This window comes from Nerophis ophidion, linkage group LG29 (genome assembly GCF_033978795.1).
Source record: "Nerophis ophidion isolate RoL-2023_Sa linkage group LG29, RoL_Noph_v1.0, whole genome shotgun sequence".
NCBI classification, from domain to species: Eukaryota; Metazoa; Chordata; class Actinopteri; order Syngnathiformes; family Syngnathidae; genus Nerophis; species Nerophis ophidion.
The window spans coordinates 20,537,180-20,565,009 of NC_084639.1; the positions used below are offsets into that span (position 1 = coordinate 20,537,180).

The 27,830-nt window shown below is 40.5% G+C and overlaps 1 protein-coding gene across 2 annotated transcripts in view; it reads right to left on the reverse strand.

Moving 5' to 3' along the window:
* Positions 1-2,359: 2,359 nt before the first annotated feature.
* Positions 2,360-27,830, reverse strand: part of tapt1a (transmembrane anterior posterior transformation 1a) — a 69,730-nt gene continuing 44,259 nt past the window's right edge. For both annotated transcript variants that reach the window (XM_061891648.1, XM_061891647.1), the window contains 7 exons: positions 26,926-27,006; positions 21,880-21,989; positions 21,753-21,812; positions 18,567-18,635; positions 18,421-18,497; positions 10,531-10,679; positions 2,360-3,433 (listed from right to left, as the gene is read on the reverse strand). In XM_061891648.1, coding sequence (XP_061747632.1) covers positions 3,162-3,433; positions 10,531-10,679; positions 18,421-18,497; positions 18,567-18,635; positions 21,753-21,812; positions 21,880-21,989; positions 26,926-27,006 — 818 coding nt within the window. In that variant the 3' untranslated portion in view covers positions 2,360-3,161. The remainder of the gene's footprint in view (positions 3,434-10,530; positions 10,680-18,420; positions 18,498-18,566; positions 18,636-21,752; positions 21,813-21,879; positions 21,990-26,925; positions 27,007-27,830) is intronic.

Genomic DNA, 27,830 nt, shown 5'->3' on the forward strand with positions numbered 1-27,830 from the left:
AGCGGTGTGACAGACCTCATAGTAAGCACCTCAAACGATTTATATTTATTATTTATGTTAGGACTAAGGTTAAAGTTTTCGTTGTATATTAGTGCGACCCCCCCACCCCTTTTGAGCGGACGGGCAATATGCGCATGTGTAAAGTTAGGAGGACATGCCTCATTTAGCGCAAAAAAGTCGTTTGGTTTAAGCCAGGTTTCGCTGAGACCGATGACGTTAAGATTGTTGTCTCTGATAATATCATTAACTAACAACGTTTTAGGAGACAATGATCTTATGTTTAAAAAACCTATATTATAGGTAGTGGGCTGTTTTAGGGAGTTTTTGATCAAATTATCCGTAGTAGCAATATTAATAATGTTGTGTTTATTATGCCCAGTGCATTTAGTATAGATACGACCATATCTAGGAATTGATACGACAGGAATTTTCCGATTGTTTGATTGTTGCTTTGATAAACTGCACGCATCATGGTTAGCCACCTCAGTAACGGGGATTTTCCGATTGTTTGTTTGTTGCTTTGATAAACTGCACACATCATGGTTAGCCACCTCAGTAACGGGGATTTTCCGATTGTTTGTTTGTTGCTTTGATAAACTGCACGCATCATAGTTAGCCACCTCAGTAAAACACATGGCCAACTCTGAAACACTCAAAGCAGAAAAAACTTGTTCTAATTTAACAGACTCCTTACCCAGACCAGTAGTCTCGCATTTTCCATCTAAATCCGTCTTCGGGATGGAGGAAAGTGGTGTTCTGTGGGGATTAGCCTTCTGCTTTGTTTTTAGCCCCGCTCGGCATCCGCGTTTCCGATCACACCGCTGGCGTCTGCTCCGTAGACGGCCCCCGCTGCTACTAGACTCCGCTGCTTCACAGGCCGCTGGATGTAGCCGCCGATGAATTCCCATGCTAGTTAGCAAGTCTAGCACGCAAGTGTCTATCAGTCCAAAACGGCCCGATTCGTCCACATCCAGAAGTGTCTGGCGGTCGTACGTGATCACGGAGTGACCACGATGTGAGCCAGCCATAAAGTTTGTGGAATTGTCCGGTATTTCTGCCAAATGTTCCATCTTTAGCAGGAGCTCCTCGAGAGCGCAGCCCGTAATAACGTAACTAATTAATACGGTCATCTAATTAGTTACTATGGCCATTTAATTAGTTACTATGGTAATGTAATTACTTACTATGGTCATCTAATCAGTTGCTATGTTAATGTAATTAGTTACTATGGTCATCTAATGAATTACTATGATCATGTAATTAGTAATTTGATAATCTAATGAGTTACTACGGTAATGCAATTAGTTAATACGGTCATCTAATGAGTCACTTTGGTCATCTAATTAGTTACTATGGTAATTCAATTAGTTAATACGGTCATCTAATTAGTTACTATGGTTAATGCAATTAGTTACTATGGCCATCTAATGAGTTACTATGGTCATCTAATTAGTTACTATGGTCATGTAATTAGTTATTACGGTCATCTAATCAGTTACTATGTTAATGTAATTAGTTACTATGGTCATCTAATGAGTTACTATGGTCATCTAATTAGTTACTATGGTCATGTAATTAGTTATTATGGTCATCTAATCAGTTACTATGTTAGTGTAATTAGTTACTATGGTCATCTAATGAGTTACTATGGTCATGTAATTAGTTACTTTGGTAATCTAACGAGTACTATGGCCATCTAATGAGTTACTACGTCTTCCAATGAGTTACTATGGTCATGTAATTAGTTACTTTGGTAATTTAATGAGTTACTATGGCCATCTAATGAGTTACTATGGTCATCTAATGATTTACTATGGTCATGTAATTAGTTACTTTGGTAATCTAATGAGTTACTATGGTCATGTAATTAGTTACTTTGGTAATCTAACGAGTACTATGGCCATCTAATGAGTTACTACGTCTTCCAATGAGTTACTATGGTCATGTAATTAGTTACTTCGGTAATTTAATGAGTTACTATGGCCATCTAATGAGTTACTATGGTCATCTAATGAGTTACGGTAATGTTATTAGTTACTTTGGTAATATAATTAGTTAGTATAGTAATGTAAGTCCCAGCAGCTCAGACGCGGCATCAAGCAGTGTGGGCGGGGAGTGTTTCCACAGAGAAATGTGGGTGTCAGGATCAGACGTCCAAGGAGATCTTTACAACAAAGTTGTAAAACTTAGTGATCAGATACATCAGATAGTAGGTGTGTGTTTTTAACCCTTCATGTTCATATTTCACTGTGTTTGTTGCATTCCCGTTGCCTTTACCTTGATTGTGAAATATTTGGATGGAGAGGAGGGGTGACGTTCACATGTTGTCAATATTCACTGTTTTATCCTTCATAGTTAATATTGTAACGGTCTTTATTTTCATGTACATTCTGGCTGTCTCATTCTGTACAAAAAACAAAAACAAAATTCAGTTTTTTTAAGGTGGTCTGTCATAACGTTTTTAGCATTGTGAGGTTTTGCATTAGTGTTACTAAAAATAGATATACCGAATTGCCCAGGCCTGATATAGATTATATAATAAAAAAAAAAAAGGCTTTTCGTTGCAAAACTACTGCTACTATCAAAGGATGTAAACATCGGAAGCTGATTTAAGACAATTTGGTCCATGAGGCCAAAAGTATTGGGACACCTTCCCCTGCCAGGGAGCGGGACAAAATGTGAGCGTCCGGCACTTCCGAGCTTGGTGGGAATTTTTGTGTATTTCTTCCACGGCCGTCGTACCTCGTAGGTGTGGTTTTGTGCACTTGTCGAGTGCGCCTTCGTTTGGTGAAGACTCGTGTCCCAAGACTTTTGTCCGTTTTGTAAAGAAGGCGGAAGGATCTACGGCCGGCGGTGCTTGGCGTGTGTTTGCAGGTGAGGTGTTCTACCTGTGGTGTCCTTCAGCAGGCCGACTGGAGGCGCTTCGGGCGGAGTTCTGCGCTTTCGTACCTTGGAAAATGTGGAGTATTTGTGCTGCTCTGACAGGAAGTGCTGGTGCGTTCTCACTTTCACTTTCACTACACGCTCACACTCCGGTTTTGACGTGCGACGCCGCCCGTTATCGTCTCGCCCGAAGGTTCCTGCCAGGAAACTTGTCAGAGGGAGGCGGGGACGGCGTGAGACAACGTACTTACTGTCGATAAATCCTCTTCCCTGAGTTCTCAGTCGATGCGGTTGCCACAGATGGTGAAGCGGTCGATCTCCAGCAGGTCCTTCTTGGGGGGTCTGGGCTTGAGCTCGGCCGCCTCCTCCTCCTCCTTGGGGAGAGGCGGAGCCTGCGGCTCGGGGACAGGCGCCTCAGCTGGAGGCGGCGCGGTGGTGGAGGGGTCCGACGGCGGCGAGGGGAAGTCCGACCTGGGCGTTGGCTGCGCGGTCACGGAGGAGGAGGAGGAAGTTGGGGCGGAGGGTGGGGACGGTTTCACCTTGGACTCACCTGGGAAGAAGAAAACATTCATCAACTAAATCAGGGGTCTCGGACACGCGGCCCCCACCTTTATATGAAAGTTGAAAACCCACTACTACCGACCGAAGTCAAAACCCTGTAACTCAATTTTGGTCAAAACTGAGCTGATGATAATTTCGGAGTTCCGGAGGTGATATCCTTTACATTAGTGTATGCGATATTGTATTTTTTTCCGTAAGTAAGCAGGACCTAGCAACTACCACATAACCGCGTGGATCAGGGGTCGGGAACCTTTTTTGGCTGAGAGAGCCAAGAAGCCAAATATCCATCCATCCATCATCTTCCGCTTATCCGAGGTCGGGTCGCGGGGGCAACAGCCTATGCAGGGAAACCCAGACTTCCCTCTCCCCAGCCACTTCGTCTAGCTCTTCCCGGGGGATCCCGAGGCGTTCCCAGGCCAGGCGGGAGACATAGTCCTCCCAACGTGTCCTGGGTCTTCCCCGTGGCCTCCTAGGAGTACCAATCCAAATATTTTAAAATGTAATTCTCTAAGACATGGGTGTCAAACTCTGGCCCGCCGTGTAATTTAATTTGGCCCTTGAGGCAATATCTAATTAACATTACAGCAGCGGTGCCGCTGTAACCAGGGGCGCCTGGTAAATAATCTTTACAGGGCCCCCAACACATAATTTCATCATCATTAGGGGCCTCTCTGGGCCCCCTCCATCATGGGCTCCTAGAATCCGTATCCTCCTTTTCGGCGCAATTTCTCACACTTGCCAATCCTCCCGAAGTTCAGTGGCCCTCCCGAAAATCCCACGCGCATAATATATGCGGCTGTTACACGCACATAAGTGAATGCAAGGCATACTTGGTCAATAGCCATACAGGTCACACTGAGGGTGGCCGTATAAACAACTTTAACACTGTTGGAAATATGCGCCACACTGTGAACTCACACCAAACAAGAATGACAAACACATTTCGGGAGAACATCCGCACAGTAACACAACATAATCACAACAGAAAAAATACCCAGAACCCCTTGCAGCACTAACTCTTCCGGGACACTACAAAATACACCACCCGCTACCAGCAAAACATCAATTTTATTTTCAAATGTATTAGCCTGTGGAAAAAGTTATGTTGATATTTACCTCAGAAGGCTGCAAATAGAAAAAGGGCATTATTTTTTTAATTCAAATTTTCTTTAATATGCCAGATATTTTTTCATTAGTTTTTTGAAAGTTGATTTTGCACTATTAAGTTATATACGTGTTGTTTGTTCCATATTCAGTGTTAAAGCAAATCAGTGTTGCAAACTGAGCAATAATTAACGTTTTATTCATGCATTTTCTTTTGCTACCGGGCCGCAGAAGAATTTTTTACTCATTTGTATTTAAAAAAAAAAAAAAAAAATATATATATATATATATATATATATATATATATATATATTTAAATTAAATCAACATAAAAAACACAATATACACTTACAATTAGTGCACAAACCACAAAAACCTCCCTTTTTCATGACAAAAACGTCACTTTTTCATGAGAAAAACAAAACAAAAACATTCCCCTCACCCACCACCCCTACCTTCCCGGGCCGCAGGACAAATTATTAAGCGTTGACCGGTCCGCGGATCCAAAAAGGTTGGGGAACACTGCTATATGCGGACTTTACACACAAACAAGTGAATGCAAGGCATACTTGGTCAACCCCCATACAGGTCACACTGAGGGTGGCCGTATAAACAACTTTAACACTGTTACAAATAGGCGCCACACTGTGAACCCACACCAAACAAGAATGACAAACACATTTCGGGAGAACATCCGCATTGTAACACAACAGAAAAAATACCCAGAACCCCTTGCAGCACTAACTCTTCCGGGACACTACAAAATAAACCACCCGCTACCAACAAAACATCAATTTTATTTTCAAATGTATTAGCCTGTGGAAAAAGTTATGTTGATATTTACCTCAGAAGGCTGCAAATAGAAAAAGGGCATTATTTTTATTTATTTAAATGTTCTTTAATATGCCAGATATTTTTTCATTAGTTTTTTGAAAGTTGATTTTGCACTATTAAGTTATATACTTGTTCCATATTCAGTGCTAAAGCAAATCAGTGTAGCAATAATTAACGTTTTATTCATGCACTTTCTTTTGCTACTTCAAGGCTTGAATGTTTGATTCATTCATTATTATTTTATTGTCAAATGTATTATTAGCCTGTTGAAAAAGTTTATTTTGATCTTTACGTCAGAGGGCTGCAAATAGAAAAGAGGCATTAAATTTTTACTATCATTTTATTTGATATGCCATTGATATTTTTCAATTATTATTGTTATTATTTGAAACTCGATTTTGCATGTCACTATAAAGTTATACAAGCCTTGCTCGTTCAATATTTTTTTTCTAATAGTTTATATATCAATGATGAAATATTAACATTGCAACACATGCCAATACGGCCTTTTTAGTTTACTAAATTACAATTTTAAATTTCCCGCGGAGTTTCTTGTTGAAAACGTCACCGAATGATGACGCGTTTGTGACATTATTGGGTGAGTGGACCTTTTAGCCCAGCACCACTTACAGCTCAAAGTCGTCTCTTTTCATCGCATAATTACACAGTATTTTGGACATCCGTGTTGCTGAATCTTTTGCAATTTGTTCAATTAATAATGGAGACGTCAAAGAAGAATGCTGTTGGTGGAAAGCGGTGGATTGCAGCTGCCTTTGGCAACCGAAACACAGCCGCTGTTTCTTTGTTTGTTGTGAAGCTTTAGCGAACATGTTTCTCTGCCACATGTCAACCAGCAAGTTTTTGGATGAGAAAATTGCGATATTAAGTCGGCTCTTGTGCGGAAGTAGCGTCCTCCTGCAGCAGCTGTCAAAAAGGCAGCTGTTATCTTGGCTCCTCCATTGGCTTCTCTCAGAGACACTGGCGGTCACCGCAGCCCTCCGACTTTCAAGTATGACTTTATAATCTCACGGACGGCGTGGCGCAGTGGAAGAGTGGCCGTGCGCAACCCGAGCGTCCCTGGTTCAAATCCCACCTAGTACCAACCTCGTCACGTCCGTTGTGTCCTGAGCAAGACACTTCACCCTTGCTCCTGATGGGTGCTGGTTGGCGCCTTGCATGGCAGTTCCCTCCATCAGTGTGTGAATGTGTAAATGTGGAAGTAGTGTCAAACCGCTTTGAGTACTTTGAAGGTAGAAAAGCGCTATACAAGTACAACCCATTTATCATTATTTTATTTAAAACACTATTAACACAAACAGATAAGGGATTTTCCAGAATTATCCTAGTAAATGTGTCTAATAACATCTGAATCGCTCCCACTGCCGTCCCCCTTTTTTTTCTTTTTATCTAGTGCTTCACTCTAACTTTCCTCATCCACAAATATTTAATTCTCGCTCAAATTAATGGGGAAATCGTCGCTTTCTTGGTCCGAATCGCTCTAGCTGCTGGTGGCCATGATTATAAACAATGTTCAGATGTGAGGAGCTCCACAACCTGTGACGTCACGCGCACATCGTCTGCTACTTCCGGTACAGGCAAGGCTTTTTTTATTAGCGACCAAAAGTTGCGAACTTTATCGTCGATGTTCTCTACTAAATCCTTTCAGCAAAAATATGGCAATATCGCAAAATGATCAAGTATGACACATAGAATGGACCTGCTATCCCCGTTTAAATAAGAAAATCTCATTTCAGTAGGCTTTTAATGTTTGTGCGGCCCGCAAATTTTATATGAATGGCGCTTGACAGCGTTGTGTGCGTAGCTGAAGGAATCTACCAATCACGGGCCGAACATTGACGTCACTTTTGAGGCAAGCAGAGAAACGTTTTGCCGATTTTCCACTCGATCCGCACGCGCTCTTCCTCCCTCGCCCGCCTGTTCGTGCTCTCTCTCGAGCTCTCTCTGTCACTGTTTGTGTCTCTCAGTTCGGGCCGGGGAGACAAGCAATACCGGGAGCTTCCGTAGCACTCCGCCGAAGGGCCAAGCCAAACTTGCCAACCCTCCCGGATTTTCCGGGAGACTCCAGAAATTCAGCGCTTCTCCCGAAAACCTCCCGAAATTCAGCCTGAGCTGGAAGCCACGCCCCCTCCAGATCAAACACGCACAGTTCGAAGTTTGAAAAGGAGGATTGCAGGCGGATCTGACGGTATTTAAAGTCATTTTTGAAAACAAATGCTAATCCTCCTCCTTTTCGACCGGACGACCGCGGAGAATTAAAGTAGGAACACTCCGGAGGCAGAAGTTCATTAAAAGGGGCGGACTCACCGGCTCTCAGCCATGTTTCCGTCACACAGAGGAAGTCCGCGGGAAGTGAAGAAATCCTTCAGGATAAACGTTTTGTTTGTCAAAGATCTTGCGTTCGCAAGACCGAACCAGCACGTCCAAGGTCGCGGCTAATCCAGGTGGGGCCCGACACACAGCCCGCAGGTGGCGGGAGAGAGGACGACAGAGACGAAAATAGACGCAAACAACACAAAAACGAACAGAGCTGACAGCGAGAGACGCCAGGCCAAAGCACATACTGGCACCATCTTCAGGAAACTTGGAAGTGACGATACTCAAATAGTGAAAGGTAAGTGTTGTTGTTTTTTTAGTAACCAGCAAACACAGTACAGTTAGTAGAACTGTGTTATTATTACTGTGTAATTGATAGGTGCCGTCTGAAATTCAACTATTTCTTTTATTTATATATATAATGAAAAAAAATACATATAGCTAGAATTCAATGAAAGTCAAGTATTTCATACAAATATATTTATGAAATACTCGAGTTGGTGAATTGGTTGTAAATATAGTTCTCCCCTCTTAACCATGCCCGACGCCCAAACCACGCCCCAAACCACGCCTCCGCCCCACCCCCCGAAATCGGAGGTCTCAAGGTTGGCAAGTATGGGCCTAGCCACAGTACAAAACTGTGGTGCACTGGACCCCAGCGCTGATACTCCGACAGAGAGTCGCTGGGCGAATCGGACGTGTAACACGTTGGTCCTGATGTTCGCCCGTTCGGGGCTAATTGTGCTACCGTAACTGTAAACTCCATAGCGTGCTCATAACTGCATTCAAGCTGCCGACATGATGCATGCTGGGAAGTGTAGTTCTTATATTCTAGCTCGGGGGTCGCCCTAGTGGCTCTCTGGAGCTTTTTCGAAAATGTATGAAAAATGGAAAAAGTGGGAAAAAATACAAAAAATACATTTTTTGCTTTAATATGGTTTCTGTAGAAGGACAAACATGACACAAACCTCCCTAATTGTTATAAAGCACACTATTTACATTAAACATGCTTCACTGATTCGAGTATTTGGCGAGCGCCGTTTTGTCCTACTAATTTTAGCAGTCCTTGAACTAACCGTAGTTTGTTTACGTGTATAACTTTCTCCGACTTTCCAGTAGTGTTTCATGCCACTTTATTTTTCTGTCTCATTTTGTCCACCAAACTTTTAACGTTGTGCATGAATGCACAAAGGTGAGTTTTGTTGATGTTATTGACTTGTGTGGAGTGCTCATCAGACAAGCTAATCGATGCTAACATGCTATTTAGGCTAGTAATATCTACATATTGCATCACTATGCCTCATTTGTTGGTATATTTGAGGTCGTTTTGTTTTATTTAAGTCCTCTTAATTCAATCTATATCTCATGACACACTATCTGTTTGTAATATGGCTTTTAATTTTTTGCGGCTCCGGACAAATTTGTTTTTGTGTTTTTGGACCAATATGGCTCTTTCAACCAACTGAAAAGGTGTCTGCTATGTTAACGTAACATATTTTGGTAAGAGTCATTCAAATAACTATAACATATAGAACATGCTATACCTTTACCAAACAATTTGTCACTCCTAATCGATAAATCCCATGAAATCTTATACGTCTAGTCTCTTACGTGAATGAGCTAAATAATATTATTTGATATTTTACGGTAATGTGTTAATAATTTCACACATAAGTCGCTCCTGAGTATTGAGGGAACCCCTCATGAAACAGTTCTGTAGAGATGAAGAAGTCTTGTGATTTTTCCCACACCTACATATTGCGCTCTACCACGGTATCGAGCACTATTCTCTGGATAATCCAATCAAGATATATATATATATATATATAAGAAATAGTGGAATTTCAGACGGCACCTATCAAATACACAATAAAATAAAAACACAGTTGTTCAACTAACTGTACTGTGCTTGCTGGTTACTAAAAAAACAACAACACTTACCTTTCACTATTTGAGTAACCATTGTTCTGCCATTTGCGTACTGGCGAGAGTCACTTGCCATCAGGTGCGCAACACCACGTAAATCGTTGGCCAATCAAAAAGCAACCCCATAACGCTATAGCCAACATTCACCAGGAGATGGCAACAGACTACATAGAATCACTCTATTACAGACAGCGTCGCCATGGCTGTAACTTCATCGTTCTTCTGATTCGTCTCCTTGTGACTGCCATCATATTACAGTATACACGTATCTCTTATGTGTGACTGCCATCATATTGCAGTCTACACATGTCTCTTATGTGTGACTGCCATCATATTGCAGTCTACACATGTCTGTTATGAGTGACTGCCATCATATTACAGTATACACGTATGTCTTATGTGTGACTGCCATCATATTGCAGTCTACACATATCTCTTATGTGTGACTGCCATCATATTGCAGTCTACATGTATCTCTTATTTGTGACTGCCATCATATTGCAGTCTACACATGTCTGTTATGAGTGACTGCCATCATATTACAGTATACACGTATGTCTTATGTGTGACTGCCATCATATTGCAGTCTACACATATTTCTTATGTGTGACTGCCATCATATTGCAGTCTACACATATTTCTTATGTGTGACTGCCATCATATTGCAGGCTACACATGTCTGTTATGAGTGACTGCCATCATATTGCAGTCTACATGTATCTCTTATTTGTGACTGCCATCATCTTGCAGTCTACACGTGTCTGTTGTGTGTGACTGCTAGCGGGGTGTTGTTCCAAAAGGGGAGAAGAACTCGTGGGGGATTTGGGTTGTAGGCGTTTAAAAAGGGGCGTGTCTAAGTCAACCTTAACGTCGTCGAGTTGCGGTCACCTGAGGCTGTCGGACTTGCTCTGCTGGAGGTCTTCGCTGAGGCGGTCTGCTTCTTCTGGAACAACTTGCCCTCCATGTTGGCCCTCTTGACGTAAACACAGGACTTCCCCAGCAGCACGATGCTGTTCAGCACCTTCAGTGTGACCAGTCTGCACACATCAACATCACCATGGCAACCAAGTCAGCACCTCATTCATTAAGATTCATGTGCAATAGATGAATAGATAGTACTTTATTTACAAACCCAGTTTATATATGAGTTGGGAGATTCATTTTCAACCCATATTCAGTTGAATATGCTACAAAGACAACATATTTGATGTTCAAACTGATAAACATTTTTTTTTGTGGAAATAATCATTAACTTTAGAATTTGATGCCAGCAACACGTGACAAAGAAGTTGGGAAAGGTGGCAATAACTACTGATAAAGTTGAGGAGTGCTCATCAAACACTTATATGGAACATCCCACAGGTGTGCAGGCTAATTGGGAACAGGTGGGTGCTATGAGTGGGTATAAAAGCAGCTTCCATGAAATGCTAAGTAAATCACAAACAAGGATGGGGCGAGGGTCACCACTTTGTAAGCAAATTGTCGAACAGTTTTTGAACAACATTTCTCAACGAGCTGTTGCGGGGAATTTAGGGATTTTACCATCTACGGTCCGTAAAATCATCAAAAAGTTCAGAGAATCTTGAGAAAGTGATGATATTACGGACTTTTGATCCCTCAGGCGGTACTGCATCGAAAACCGACATCAGTGTGTATAGGATATCACCACATGGGCTCAGGAACACTTCATAAAACCACTGTCAGTAACTACAGTTGGTCGCTACATCTGTAAGTGCAAGTTAAAACTTTACTATGCAAAGCCAAACCCATTTATCAACAACATCCAGAAACGCCGCCGGCTTGGCTGGGCCCGAGCTCACCTAAGATGGACTGATGCAAAGAGGAAAAGTGTTCTGTGGTCTGACGAGTCCACATTTCAAATTATATTTAGAAACAGAGGACGTGGTGTCCTCCAAAACAAAGAGGAAAATAACCATTGGGATTGTTATAGGCGCAAAGTTCAAAAGTCAGCATCTGTGATGGTATGGGGGTGCATTAGTGCCCAAGGCATGGGTAACTTACACATCTGTGAAGGCACTATTAATGCTGAAAGGTCCATACAGGTTTTGCAGGAACATGTTGTCATCCAAGCAACGTTATCGTTATTAATTACTTACAACATGTTACTTGTACAATACCACCATTAATATCACATTACATACACCATGCTACTCGGATATCACTATTACATTACTTACATGTTACTAGTATAATATCACTATTAGTATTATGTTACTGACAACATGTTACTAAAATAATCTCACTATTAATATTACAATACATACAAGTAACTTGTATAACACCAATATTACTATTGCATTACTTACAACATGTTACTTGTATAATATCACATTACTTACAACATGTTACTTGTACAATACCACTATAAATACCACATTACTTACACCATGCTACTCGTATATCACTTTTACTATTCAGGGTTTCCCACACATTCATTTATTTGTGTCGGCCCGCCACGAAAGAATTACGGCCGTCACAAATAGATTAAAAAATAAATAAAAATAGGACTCTGTCTGTGAATGGAGCTTGTAGTTACAACTCCGGTGCAGTAGGTGGCAGTAGCCTATTATGTATTGTAACTCCGCCAATGTAATTATATTACAACTCCGCGTTCTTCTTGGTCATCGCCGCCGCCACTGACACCCCCCACCCCCCCATCCACACCACCACAAATAGATGCCTGACCTGTGGGAAACACTGCTATTGCATTACTTACAACATGTTACTTGTATAATATCACTATTAATATTATGTTACTTACAACATGTTACTTGTATAATATCACTATTAATATTACGTTACTTACAACATGTTACTTGTATAATATCACTATTAATATTACGTTACTTACAACATGTTACTTGTATAATATCACTATTAATATTACGTTACTTACAACATGTTACTTGTATAATATCACTATTCATATTACGTTACTTACAACATGTTACTAGAATAATATTACTATTACATTACTTACATGTTACTTGTATAATATCATTATTAATATTACATTACTTACAACATGTTACTTGTATAATATCACTATTAATATTATGTTACTTACAACATGTTACTAGAATAATATTACTATTCTTTTTAGATTACTTACAAAATGTTACTTGTATTATATCACTATTAATATTACGTTACAACATGTTACTTGTATAATATCACTATTAATATTACGTTACTTACATGTTACTTGTATAATATCACTATTAATTTTACGCTACTTACAACATGTTACTTGTATAATATCACTATTAATATTACGTTACTTACAACATGTTACTAGAATAATATTACTATTACATTACTTACATGTTACTTGTATAATATCACTATTAATATTACATTACTTACAACATGTTACTTGTATAATATCACTATTAATATTATGTTACTTACAACATGTTACTAGAATAATATTACAATTACATTACTTACAACATGTTACTTGTATAATATCACTATTGATATTATGTTACTTACAACATGTTACTAGTATAATATCACTATTAATATTACGTTACTTACAACATGTTACTAGAGTAATATTACTATTATTTTTAAATTACTTACAAAATGTTACTTGTATAACACCACTATTACTACTACATTACTTACATGTTACTTGTATAATACCACTATTAATATTACACTACGTACAACATGTTACTTGTATGATACCACCATGAATATTACGTTACTTACATCATGTTACTCTTATATCACTATTACTATTGCATTACTTACAACATGTTACTTGTATAACATCACTTTTACTATTACATTACTTACAACATGTTACTTGTATAATACCACTATTAATATTACACTACGTACAACATGTTACTTGTATGATACCACCATTAATATTACATTACTTACATCATGTTACTTGTATAGCACTATTACTATTACATTACTTACAACATGTTACTTGTATTATATCACTATTAATATTACATTACTTACATGTTACTTGTATAATACCACTATTGATATAACATTACTTACAACATGTTACTTGTATAACATCACTTTTACTATTACATTACTTACATGTTACTTGTATGATACCACCATTAATATTACATTACTTACATCATGTTACTCGTATATCACTATTACTATTACATTACTTACAACATGTTACTTGTATAATATCACTATTAATACTTACAAGTTACTTGTATGATACCAATATTACTATTGCATGACCTACAACATGTTACTTGTTTAATATCACTATTAATATTACATTACTTACAACATGCTACTGGTAAAATATGTTGGATTCGGTTGTCTTTTTATTTCCTAGTCAGATTTTAGAACAGCTAAAGTGTGAGCCTTTTACATAGACCTTGAATTTGGAATGTAGGGACGAAGCCATAACAATCTGTTATCTCAACTGTCCGAGGTAGGGAGGAGAAGAAAAGGGGCGGGTGAGAGCGAGCGAGGAGGGAGAAACTGCCATTTTAGGATTAGATCATTTTGGGCCGTGCATTGAACTGTTGCATCTAGATTTTGGATATAAAATATCAAAATGAGCAACCTCAGTCTCTGATTGATTTTAAAAACCAGCTTATGAGTCATAAAAAAAAAACCGGGGGGGCGTTGACCGAAAGAAGAACAGGTCCAAACGCAACAAATACCACTTTTATTTTACATTACTTACATATTACTTGTGTTATACCACTATTAATATTACATAACTTACAGCATGTTACTTGTATAATATCACTATTACTACTACATTATTTACAACATGGTACTTGTATAATATTATCATTACTAGTGCAGATGCAAAACATGTATTTGTTTAATTTATTATTATTATTATCTGTTTATTTTTTTTTACATTTCCTCAATGTTTGTGAATGATGCACTTATGCCGTAGAACAAGTTAGGTGCAGTAATAATTACAGTCAATATTTACAGATTTTTGTTAATTGTTTTTGTTATTCTGTACCTCAGTGAAGTTAAAGGTACAGTATCCAAATAGTTTTGGACTTAACGGTGTGTACAAGCAGCTAATTCACATGATGAAGAATCCGTGTCTGGGTATTTAGGTCCTTCAGCAGATCTACAAGTGTGTCAGACAAGGAGCGCCGTGGTCTTGTTGAAATGTGGCGTCGGTGCCCAGAGTGACATTGATGAGACACAGAAGGGACAATTTGTGGCCGCACGTGATTAGGCGTGAGGAGCGATGTGTGTGTCAGGGAACTGTTGCCAAGGCACGGCAGGCGGGCTATTTTTAAAAAGCAGAAGGGGGATGTGCAGCGATGGCACTGGAGATGACAACATTGTATTCTTCACCCTGAGGGGAAGTCTTCAATGGCGCCAGCCCGATGGGAGACCACCAATGAGGGCGGCTTTTCAGCCCAGGGTGAGCGTGAGGACACACTGCTTATGTAACGCTCAGTGTGTCTGTGTGTGTGTGTGTGTGTGTGTGTGTGTGTGTGTGTGTGTGTGTGTGTGTGTGTGTGTGTACATGACAGTGTATCTGTGTGCATGACTGTGTGTGTGTGTGTGTGTGTGTGTGTGTCTGTATAGTTTGCGTGTGTACATGACAGTGTGTCTGTGTACATGACTGTGTGTGTGTGTGTGTGTGTGTGTGTGTGTGTACATGACTGTGTGTCTGTGTACATGACTGTGTGTGTGTGCGTGTGTATAGTTTGCGTGTGTACATGACAGTGTGTGTGTGTGTATAGTTTGCGTGTGTACATGGCAGTGTGTGTACATTACTGTGTGTGTGTGTGTGTGTACATGACAGTGTGTCTGTGTACATGACTGTGTGTGTGTGTGTGTGTGTGTGTACATGACAGTGTGTCTGTGTACATGACTGTGTGTGTGTGTGTGTATAGTGTGTCTGTGTACATGACTGTGTGTGTGTATATGTATATTGTGCGTGTGTACATGACAGTGTGTCCGTGTACATGACTGTGTGTGTTTGTGTGTACATGACAGTGTGTCTGTGTACATGACTGTGAGTGTGTGTGTGTGTGTGTACATGACTGTGTGTGTGTGTACATGAAGTGCGTGTGTATAGTGTGCGTGTGTACATGACAGTGTGTGTGTGTATAGTGTCCCTGTGTACATGACAGTGTGTGCGTGCGTGTGTACATGACAGTGTGTGTGTGTGTACATGACTGTGTGTGTGTGTGTACATGACTGTGTGTGTGTGTGTGTGTGTCTGTGTACATGACAGTGTGTGTGTACATGACAGTGTGTGTGTGTGCGTACATGACTGTGTGTGTGTGTGTGTCTGTATACAGGACTGTGTGTGTGTACATGACTGTGTGTGTGTGTGTCTGTGTACATGACAGTGTGTGTGTGTATATGACAGTGTGTGTTCGTATAGTGTGCGTGTGTTCATGACAGTGTGTGTGTGCGTGTGTGTGTACATGACAGTGTGTGTGTGTGTGTGCGTACATGACTGTGTGTGTGTGTGTATAGTGTGCATGTGTACATGACGGTGTGTCTGTGTACATGACTGTGTGTGTGTGTGTGTGTGTGTGTGTGTGTGTGTGTGTGTGTGTACATGACAGTGTGTCCGTGTACATGACTGTGTGTGTGCATACATGACAGTGTGTGTGCGTACATGACAGTGTGGGAGTGTACATGACAATGTGTACGACGAGTTGAGTTTATACCAAAATGGATACATGGATGATACAGCAGAGGATTGGGAGAATGTCATGTAGTCAGATGAAACCAAAATAGAACTTTTTGGTATAAACTCAACTCGTCGTGTTTGGAGGAAGAAGAATACTGAGTTGCATCCCAAGAACACCATACCTACTGTGAAGCATGGGGGTGGAAACATCATGCTTTGGGGCTGTTTTTCTGCTAAGGGGACAGGACGATTGATCCGTGTTAAGGAAAGAATGAATGGGGCCATGTATCGTGAGATTTTGAGCCAAAACCTCCTTCCATCAGTGAGAGCTTTGAATGGTTGACCAAATACTTATTTTCCACCATCATTTACAAATAAATTCTTTAAAATTCCTACAATGTGAATTCCTGGATTTGTTTTTCCACATTCTGTCTCTCACAGTTGAAGTGTACCTATGATGAAAATTATAGACCTCTGTCATCATTTTAAGTGGGAGAACTTGCACAATCGGTGGCTGACTAAATACTTTTTTGCCCCACTGTATGTCCATTTATTTATCTTGCGTCTGAGTGTCGGGAGGAAAAGATGCCGACGTAGAAAATGAGCCTCTGAAGGGGGAAAAACGTCATAGTGGTCCAGTGTCAGAGGAAATAAACCGCAACACGGCGCTCTGTAAACTGTCTAGTACCCGCACTCTTTTACTTCGAAGCCAGGCTCTTGTAACACGTGGCTTGGCATTGTCTTGCTGAAATAAGCAGGGGCGTCCAGGATAATATTGCTTGGATGGCAAGATATGTTGCTTCAAAACCTGTATGTACCTTTCAGCATTAATGGTGCCTTCACAGATGTGTAAGTTACCCATGCCTTGGGCACTAATACACCCCCATACCATCACAGATGCTGGCTTTTACACTTTGCACCTATGACTCTTTGATCCACAGTTGCCAAAAACAATTTCAAATGAGGACTCGTCAGACCACAGAACACATTTCTACTTTGCATCCGTCCATCTTAGATGAGCTCGGGTCCAGCAAAGCCGGTTGTGTTTCTGGGTGTTGTTGATAAATGGCTGTGGCTTTGCATAGTCGAGTTTTAACTTGCACTTACAGATGTAGCGACCAACTGTAGTTACTGACAGTGGTTTTATGAAGTCTTCCTGAGCCCATGTGGTGATATCCTTTATACACGGATGTCAGTTTTTGATGCAGTACCGCCTGAGGGATCAAAGGTCCGTAATATCATCGCTTACGGGCAGGGATTTCTCCAGATTCTCTGAACATTTTGATGATTTTACGGACCGTAGATGGTAAAATCTCTAAATTCCTTGTTTTAGAACAAATGTTCTAAAACTGTTCGACAATTTGCTTACAAATTGGTGACCCTCGCCCCATCCTTGTTTGGGAATTACTTAGCATTTCATGGAAGCTGATTTTATAGCCTATCATGGCACCCATCCATTTTTCTACCTCTTGTCCTTTTGGGGGTCGCTGGAGCCTATCTCAGCTGCATTCGGGCGGAAGGCGGAGCACACACAGATAAGACAGACAACATTCACACACTAGGGCCAATTTAGTGTTGCCAATCAACATATCCCCAGGTGCATGTATTTGGAAGTGGGAGGAAGCCGGAGTACCCGGAGGGAACCCACGCAGTCACGGGGAGAACATGCAAACTCCACACAGAAAGATTCCGAGCCCGGGATCGAACTCAGGACCTTTGTTTTGTGAGGCAGGCAAACCAACCCCTCTCCCACCGTGCTGCCCTGGCACCCAGCTGTTCCCAAATAGCCTGGTCACCTCTTGGATGTTCCAAATAAGTCCTTGATGAGCTTTCCTCAAATTTCTCAGTCTTTTTTGCCACTTCTGTCAGCTTTTTTGAAACAAATTGCAGGCGTAACATTCCAAATGAGCTATTGTTGGCAAAAAAATAAAGTTTCTCAGTTCAAACTTTAAGTATCTTGTGTTTGTACTTATTGCAGGTAACTTTTTAACATCAAAAGTAGTATTTTTTTTAAAGACACGGAAGGAAGTGGAGTCATGTGTCACATGAACATGCGTGGCTAAGAGAACGAGGACCTTTCGAAAGCATCAGAACCGGTGCTTAAAGCTTAGTGAAGTGTTGTAGGGTCTTACCCGAGATAAAAGAGGAGCACACAGGTGCATGACAGAGCTCCTCGCACCTTCACTGAGCTCACGACGACGCGGATGAGCTGTTCAAACATGACAGCTGTTAACATTCTGCACTTGAAGGCCGACGGTGTCGACTTGTTGGGTCTTACCAGGACGGCCAAAGGCAGCGGGATGAAGCCCATCCTGCGGGCCACTGAGTCACTGTAGTCCGTGTAAGCCTGCACAGTTCCACAGCACTTCAATACAACAAACTGGAATATTAATGATTATTAATACAAACCCCGTTTCCATATGAGTTGGGAAATTGTGTTCGATGTAAATATAAACGGAATACAATGATTTGCAAATCCCTTTTCCACCCATATTCAGTTGAATGCACTACAAAGACAACATATTTGATGTTCAAACTCATAAACATTATTGTTTTTGCAAATAATAATTAACTTAGAATATCATGGCTGCAACACGTGCCAAAGTAGTTGGGAAAGGGCATGTTCACCACTGTGTTACATCACCTTTTCTTTTAACAACACTCAATAAACGTTTGGGAAGTGATGAAACTAATTGTTGAAGCTTTGAAAGTGGAAATCTTTCCCATTCTTGTTTTATGTAAAGCATGGGTGTCAAACTCTGGCCCGCGGGCCAAATTTGGCCCTTGAGGCAATATGAAATTAACATGAGAGCTGGCCCGCCGGTTTTATACAGCGGTGGTGCCGCTGTAACACCGCATTCACCGCTAATACTCATACTTGCCAACCCTCCCGATTTACCCGGACTCCCAAATTTCAGTCCCGTTCCCAAAAAACTCCCCATTTCTACCAGGACGACAATATTGGGGGCGTGCATTAACGGCACTGCCTTTAGCGTCCTCTACAACCTGTCGTCACGTCCGCTTTTCCGACATAGAAATAGCGTGCCAAACCAGTCGCAACTTGAGGGTTGCAGGTTCGATTCCCGCTTCCGCCATCCTAGTCACTGCCGTTGTGTCCTTGGGCAAGACACTTTACCCGCCTGCTCCCAGTGCCACCCACACTGGTTTGAATGTAACTTAGATATTGGGTTTCACTATGTAAAGCGCTTTGAGTCACTAGAGAAAAAGCGCTATATAAATATAATTCACTTCACAATTCACTTCACATAATAAATGCGGCTTTTACACACACACGCACACAAGTAAATGCAAGGCATACTTGTTCAACAGCCATACAGGTCACACTGAGTGTGGCCGTATAAACAACTTGATCAATCTTACAAATATGAACCCGCACCAAACAAGAATAAGAAACACATTTCGGGAGAACATCTGCACCGTGACACAACATAAACACAACAGAACAAATACCCAGAACCCCTTGCAGCACTAACTCTTCCGGGACGCTACAATATACCCGCCCACCCTTCCAAGCAATAATTAATGTTTTACTCATGCACTTTCTCTTGCTACTTAAAGGCTTGAATGTTTGATTAATTTGTTATTGTTATTTTATTTGCAAATGTATTATTAGCCTGTGGAAAAAGTTCATTTTGATATTTGCTTCAATGGGCTGCAAATAGAAAAGAGGCATTCCATTTTTATTTACATTTTATTTGATATGCCATTGATATTTTTTAATGATTATTATTTAAAACCCGATTTTGCATGTCACTATAAAGTTATATAAGCCTTGCTTTTTTCAATATTCAATGCAAAACTTGTTTGGGTCCCTATTAAAAGGTTAATTTGTTCAACCTTGGCCCGTGGCTCTGTTCAGTTTTAAATTTTGGCCCACTCTGTATTTGAGTTTGACACCCCTGATGTAGAGCTTCAGTCCTTCAACAGTCCGGGGTCTCCGCTGTCGTATTTTACGCTTCATAATGCGCCACACATTTTCCATGGGAGACAGGTCTGGACTGCAGGCGGGCCAGGAAAGTACCCGCACTTTTTTTTTTTACAAAGCCACACTGTTGTAACATGTGCTGAATGTGGCTTGGCATTGTCTTGCTGAAATAAGCAGGGGCGTCTATGAAAAAGATGGCAGCATATGTTGTTCCAAAACCTTTATGTACCTTTCAGCATTAATGGTGCCTTCACAGATGTGTAAGTTACCCATGCTTTGGGCACTAATACACCCCCATACCATCACAGATGCTGGCTTTTGAACTTTGCGTCTCTCACAGTCCGGGTGGCTCTTTTCCTCTTTAATCCGGACGACACCACGTCCAGGGTTTCCAACAACAATTTAAATTTGTGGACTCGTCAGACCACAGAACATTTTTCCACTTTGCATCAGTCCATCTGATGGCAAAGCCGGTTCTGTTTCTGGGTGTTGTTGATAAACGGCTCTCGCTTTGCATAGTAGAGTTTTAACTTGCACTTACGGATGTAGCGACCGACTGTAGTTACTGACAGTGGTTTTGTGAAGTGTTCCTGAGCCCATGTCAATCAATCAATCAATGTTTACTTATATAGCCCTAAATCACTAGTGTCTCAAAGGGCTGCACAAACCACCACGACATCCTCGGTAGGCCCACATAAGGGCAAGGAAAACTCACACCCAGTGGGACATCGGTGACAATAATGACCCAGTGGGACGTCGGTGACAATGATGACTATGAGAACCTTGGAGAGGAGGAAAGCAATGGATGTCGAGCGGGTCTAACATGATACTGTGAAAGTTCAATCCACAATGGATCCAACACAGTCGCGAGAGTCCAGTCCAAAGCGGATCCAACACAGCAGCGAGAGTCCCGTTCACAGCGGAGCCATGTGGTGATATCCTTTACACACCGATGTCGGTTTTTGATGCAGATCAAAAGTCCGTAATATCGCAGCTTACGTGCAGTGATTTCTCAAGATTCCCTGAACCTTTTGAGGACTTTACGGACCGTAGATGGTAAAATCCCTAAATTCCCTGCAATAGCTCGTTGAGAAATGTTCTAAAACTGTTCGACAATTTCGTCCTATCCTTGTTTGTGAATGACTTAGCATTTCATGGAAGCTGCTTTTATACCCAATCATGGCACCCACCTGTTCCCAATTAGCCTGCACACCTGTGGGATGTTCCAAATAAGTGTTTGATGAGCATTCCTCAACTTTATCAATATTTATTGCCACCTTTCCCAACTTATTTGTCATGTTTTCTGGCATCAAATTCTAAAAGTAATGATTATTTGCACACCCAAAAAAAAATGTGTATCAGTTTGAACATCAAATATGTTGTCTTTGTAGCATATTCAACTGAATATGGGGTTGAAAATGATTTTCAAATCATTGTATTTCCGTTTATATTTACATCTAACACAATTTCCCAACTCATATGGAAAAACGGGGTTTGTAAGAACTGTTATTTGCTTACGTTCTTCTGCCGACTACTGACCAGGTCAAATGCCAAGCTGGCTCTGTATTCACTGTAAACCTAAAAAAAAAGACAGCGCCAGGACATGGGAGGAGGAAGAGTGAGCGGCCGCTACGTTATCACTTACGTCGGCCGTGATGTCGTTGAACTTCGTGATGAAGGCGTGCTTGATGACGTCCACGGCCACCTCGGAGGTGAGGACCATGAAGACGTCGGGGATCAACACCCACAGGTGCTCTGGACACACACAGAAATGCACTTTATATACACTATTCTGCACTTCATGCACACTCAAACATTCTACTTACTGGATTTTCCGGAGCATAGGGTGCACCGGATTATAAGGCGGACTACAGACGAATGGTCTATGTTCAATCTTTTTTCCACATATAAATCGCACCAGATTACAAGGCACATTAAAGGAGTCATATTTTTAATATGCTCAGTCTTTCACAAGAAAGAATGGGGCGAGGTACACCCCTTTGTCCACAACTGCGTGAGCAAATAGTCAAACAGTTTAAGAACAACGTTTCTCCAAGTGCAATTGCAAGAAATTTAGGGATTTCAACATCTACGGTCCATAATATCATCAAAAGGTTCAGAAAATCTGGAGAAATCGCTACACGTGACCGTGACCTTCCATCCCTCAGACGGCACCGTATCAAAAACCGACATCAATCTCTAAAGGATATCACCACATGGGCTCAGGAACACTTCAGAAAACTACTGTCACTATATACAGTTCGTCGCTACATTTATAAGTGCAAGTTAAAGCTCTACTATGCAAAGCGAAAGCCATTTATCAACAACATCCAGAAACGCTGGGCCTAAGCTCATCTAACATGGACTGATGCAAAGTGGAAAAGTGTTCTATGGTCTGACGAGTCCACATTTCAATTTTTTGAGGAAAAGAACCATCCGGATTGTTCTAGGCGCAAAGATGAAAAGCTACAATGTGTGATGGTATGGGGGTGTATTAGTGGCCAAGGCATGGGTAACTTACACATCTGTGAAGGCACCATTAATGCTAAAAGGTACATACAGGTTTTGGAGCAACATATGTTGCCGCCCAAGCAACGGTATCATGGACGCCCCTGCTTATTTCAGCAAGACAATGCCAAGCTACATGTTAAACAGCGTGGCTTCGTAAAAAAAACAGTGCAGGTACTTTCCTGGCCCGCCTGCAGTCCAGACCTGTCTCCCATCAAAAATGTGTGGCGCATTATGAAGCGTAAAATACGACAGTGGAGACCCCGGACTGTTGAACGACTGAAGCTCTACATAAAACAAGAATGGGAAAGAATTCCACTTTCAAAGCTTCAACAATTAGTTTCCTTTGAAAATTTGTGGTGCATTATGAAGCGTAAAATACGACAGCGGAGACCCCGGACTGTTGAACGACTGAAGCTCTACATAAAACAAGAATGGGAAAGAATTCCACTTTCAAAGCTTCAACAATTAGTTTCCTCAGTTCCCAAACGTTTATTGAGTGTAAAAGAAAAGGTGATGTAACACAGTGGTGAACATGCCCTTTCCCAACTACTTTGGCACGTGTTGCAGCCATGAAATTCTAAGTTAATTACTTGTAAAGAAAAATTAAAAATGTTATAAGTTTGCACATTAAATATCTTGTCTTTGTAGTGCATTCTTCCAGTCCAGACCTGTCTCCCATCGAAAATGTGTGGCGCATTATGAATTTTAAAGTACGACAGCGGAGACCCCGGACTGTTGAACAACTGAAGCTCTACATAAAACAAGAATGGGAAAGAATTCCACTTTCAAACCTTCAACAATTACTTTCCTCAGTTCCCAAACGTTTATTGAGTGTAAAAGAAAAGGTGATGTAACACAGTGGTGAACATGCCCTTTCCCAACTACTTTGGTAAATGTTGCAGCCATGAAATTCTAAAACTAAAACACTTAGAAGAGAAAAAGGCGACATTAATGTCTGTAGGAAAAGGCTAGAATGAAGGAGGGTAACAAATCCACTAACAGGCGGCGTCTGTCCGTCAAGAACTGTGAGCCTGCCTGCCAAGAGCGGCGCGGTGAGGCGACGCTTGTCGGATGAGCTGTCAATCAATCATTTGATTGCGTTCCCTCCGGAGGACAAGACGCCTCACAGCGCAGCAGTTTTTTGTGTTACTTTGACCCGTTTGCTGAATATTTAACACTTCTGACCTTATGTGTGTGTGTTAGACGTGCAGAAATGTAACCAGTCTGCATTTTGGATGAAAATGTGATGAGCTGGCAGAAAAGCATGAGTGTAAATACTGACAATGTCGGATTAACCCTTGTGTAAATGTTCATATTGTTGTTACTCGGCCGGCGTTTGTGGGTCTGATGGACCCGTTGCATTTTGTAAAAATGATTTTAGGATTTTTAAACACATATACCTTTTTACCTTTTAAATTCCTTCCTCTTCTTTCCTGACAATTTAAATCAATGTTCAAGTATTTTTTTTTTATTGTAAAGAATAATAAATACATTTTAATTTAATTCTTAATTTTTTCGACAAAGAATATTTGTGAAATATTTTTTAAAACTTATTATGATTAAAATAAATAAAAAAATATTCTGGCAAATCTCAAAAATCCGTAGCATGAAATTGAAATCTTATTTCAAAGTCCTTTGAATTTAGTTTTAAAATTTTTGTTCTGGAAAATCTAGAAGAAATAATGATTTGTCTTTGTTAGAAATATAGCTTGGTCCAGTTTGTTATATATTCTAACAAAGTGCAGATTGGATTTTAACCTATTTAAAACATGTCATCAAAATTTTAAAATTAATCTTACACATGAAAAAATACTTATTATGTTCCATACATTCTTTTTTTAATATTTTCAAAAAGATTCGAATTAGCTGGTTTTTCTCTTAATTTTTTTCGGTTAAATTTAGAATTTTAAAGAGTCGAAATTGAAGATAAACTATGTTTCAAAATTCAATGTGTTTTCTCCTCTTTTACACCGTTCATTTAAGTGTTTTTTTCATCATTTATTCTCTACAAAAAAACTTCCGTAAAAGGAAAAAAATGTACAACGGAATGACTTACAGAAATACCCATTTTTATAAATATATATATAGATTTATTTATTAAAGGTAAATTGAGCAAATTGGCTATTTCTGGCAATGTATTTAAGTGTGTATCAAACTGGTAGCCCTTCTCATTAATCAGTACCCAAGAAGTACCTCTTGCTTTCAAAAAGGTTGGTGACCCCCGTCTTACACAATCAATGACAATAATCACTTTAGTCTAGATCAGGGGTAGGGAACCTATGGCTCTAGAGCCAGATGTGGCTCTTTTGATGACTACATATGGCTCTCAGATAATTATATTTATACAGCGCTTTTCTCTAGTGACTCAAAGCGCTTTACAAAGTGACACCCAATATCTAAGTTACATTTAAACCAGCGTGGGTGGCACTGGGGGCAGGTGGGTAAAGTGTCTTGCCCAAGGACACAACGGCAGTGACTAGGACGGCGGAAGCGGGAATCGAACCTGGAACCCTCAGGTTGCTAGCATGGCCACTCTCCTAACCGAGCTATGCCGAGTAACCGTGTAATACTCTTCCATATCAGTAGGTAGCTAATTGCTTTGTAGATGTGGGAAACAGCGGGAGGCAGAGTGCAGGTAAAAAGTTGTCCAATGCTTAAACCAGGGGTAGGGAACCTATGGCTCTAGAGCAGGGGTGCCCACGTTTTTTCTGCAGGCGAGCTACTTTTCAATTGACCAACTCGAGGGGATCTACCTCATTTATATATATCATTTATATTTATTTATTTATGAAAGAGACATTTTTGTAAACAAGTTAAATGTGTTTAATGATAATACAAGCATGTGTAACACATATAGATGTCTTTCTTTCACGAAGACAAGAATATAAGTTGGTGTATTACCTGATTCTGATGACTTGCATTGATTGGAATCAGACAGTAATGATGATAACGCCCACATTTTCAAATGGAGGAGAAAAAAAGTTGTCCTTTCTGTACAATACCACATGAAAGTGGTTGGTTTTTGGCATCTAATTCATCCAGCTTCCATACACTTTGCAAGAAAAACATTGGCGGCAAATTCCGCAGCTTGCTTGATTGACATTCACGGCACACGAGGGTCTTGTGAGATGACGCTGGCTGCTGCCAGTTCATTATTATGAAAAAATGACAGAAAGGAAGGCGAGAAACACTTTTTATTTCAACAGACTTTTGCGCCGTCCCTTCCGTCAAAACTCTAAATGCCGACTGCACATTTCCTATCTTCACAATAAAAGCCCTGCTTCATGCTGCCTGCGCTAACAAAATAAGAGTCTCGGAAAGCGATGTGCACGCCAGCTTTCTGAGGGATCGCTTGTGCACGCCAGCTTTCCGAGACTCTGTATTTAGTTAGCGCAGGCAGCATGAAGCAGGGCTTTTATTGTGAAGATAGGAAATGTGCAGTCGGCCTTTAGAGTTTTGACGGAAGGTACGGCGCGAGAGTCTGTTGAAATAAAAAGTATTTTCATAATAATGATCTTGCAGCAGCCAGCGTCATCTCACAAGACCCTCCGGTGCCGTGAATGTCATTTAAGTGACGTCTTGGTGAAGATTGATGATCACTAATATTTAGATCTATTTTTTTTTTAAAAGCCTGGCTGGAGATCGACTTACACACATTCCCCGCGGTCGACTGGTAGCTCGCGATCGACGTAATGGGCACCCCTGCTCTCGAGCCAGATGACTGCATCTGGCTCTCAGATAAATCTTAGCTGACATTGCTTAACACGATAAGTAATGAATAATTCCGCTGGTAATCACAGTTTCAAAAATAACGTTTAAATCATAAAACATTCTCATGCATTTTAATCCAACCATCCCTTTTCTACCGCACCTGTTCACGATGTCGCATTAATGGTAAGAAGTATTATATGTATTATAGGTTAACTTTTAGAATAACAATGTTGTTAAAAAGAATAGGAGACTAATTATACCGTACGAATGTTGGTCATACTTAAAATTGCACGAATTTAGTTGTATTCAGTGTTGAAAAATGTTATATGGCTCCTACGGAAAAGGTTCCCGACCCCTGGTCTAGATTGTTGTACTGCAATGTGACGCCTGTGAAAGGAAACTAAGAGTAGCTGTCAAAAGCCCACCTTGGACAACATTGTGTCAGGAATGTCTGTGTTGTGATAATTACCCAAGTTCCAGGAGAACTGCTCCATGTTCCTGAGACAAACAATGAGCATGAGGACGTAGCTGGTGAATCGCTCCTTTATGTCTGCAAGAAGACGCACAACATGTTCAGCATGCTGAAAGGCTGCCGGAGAGATGTGTTCTCACGATAGTACGTGGTCTTCTTTGGAAGGACAAGACAAAAGCATGCGGTCCTTAGAGGGTTGGCAGTGAAAGGTACATAATGGCTTCATCGAATCTCGACAGAAGAAGCTCTAGTGTTCACTGTTAGTGCGAATGAGAAAAATAAATAACACAGAATGCAGCTGAGATAGGCTGCAGCACACCCCGCCACCCTGAAAGGGACAAGCGGTAGAAAATGGATGGATATATATATATATATATATATATATATATATATATATATATATATATATATATATATATGAACCCTGTTTCCATATGAGTTGGGAAATTGTGTTAGATGTAAATATAAACGGAATACAATGATTTGCAAATCCTTTTCAACCCATATTCAGTTGAATGCACTACAAAGACTAGATATTTGATGTTCAAACTCATAAACTTCATTTTTTGTTGTTGCAAATAATAATTAAGTTAGAATTTCATGGCTGCAACACGTGCCAAAGTAGTTGGGAAAGGGCATGTTCACCACCTTTTCTTTTAACAACACTCAAGAAACGTTTGGGAACTGAGGAAACTAATTGTTGAAGCCTTGAAAGTGGAATTCTTTCCCAATCCAATCCACTTTATTTATATAGCACATTTAAACAACAATAACGTTTCCAAAGTGCTGCACAGCCATGTTAAAAACAATATTTAAAAAAAACAACAATATTATGCTCCACCAATGACTGAATAAAAACAAAAAATAAATACATATAAAACCAATAAAAACAATATAAAAAC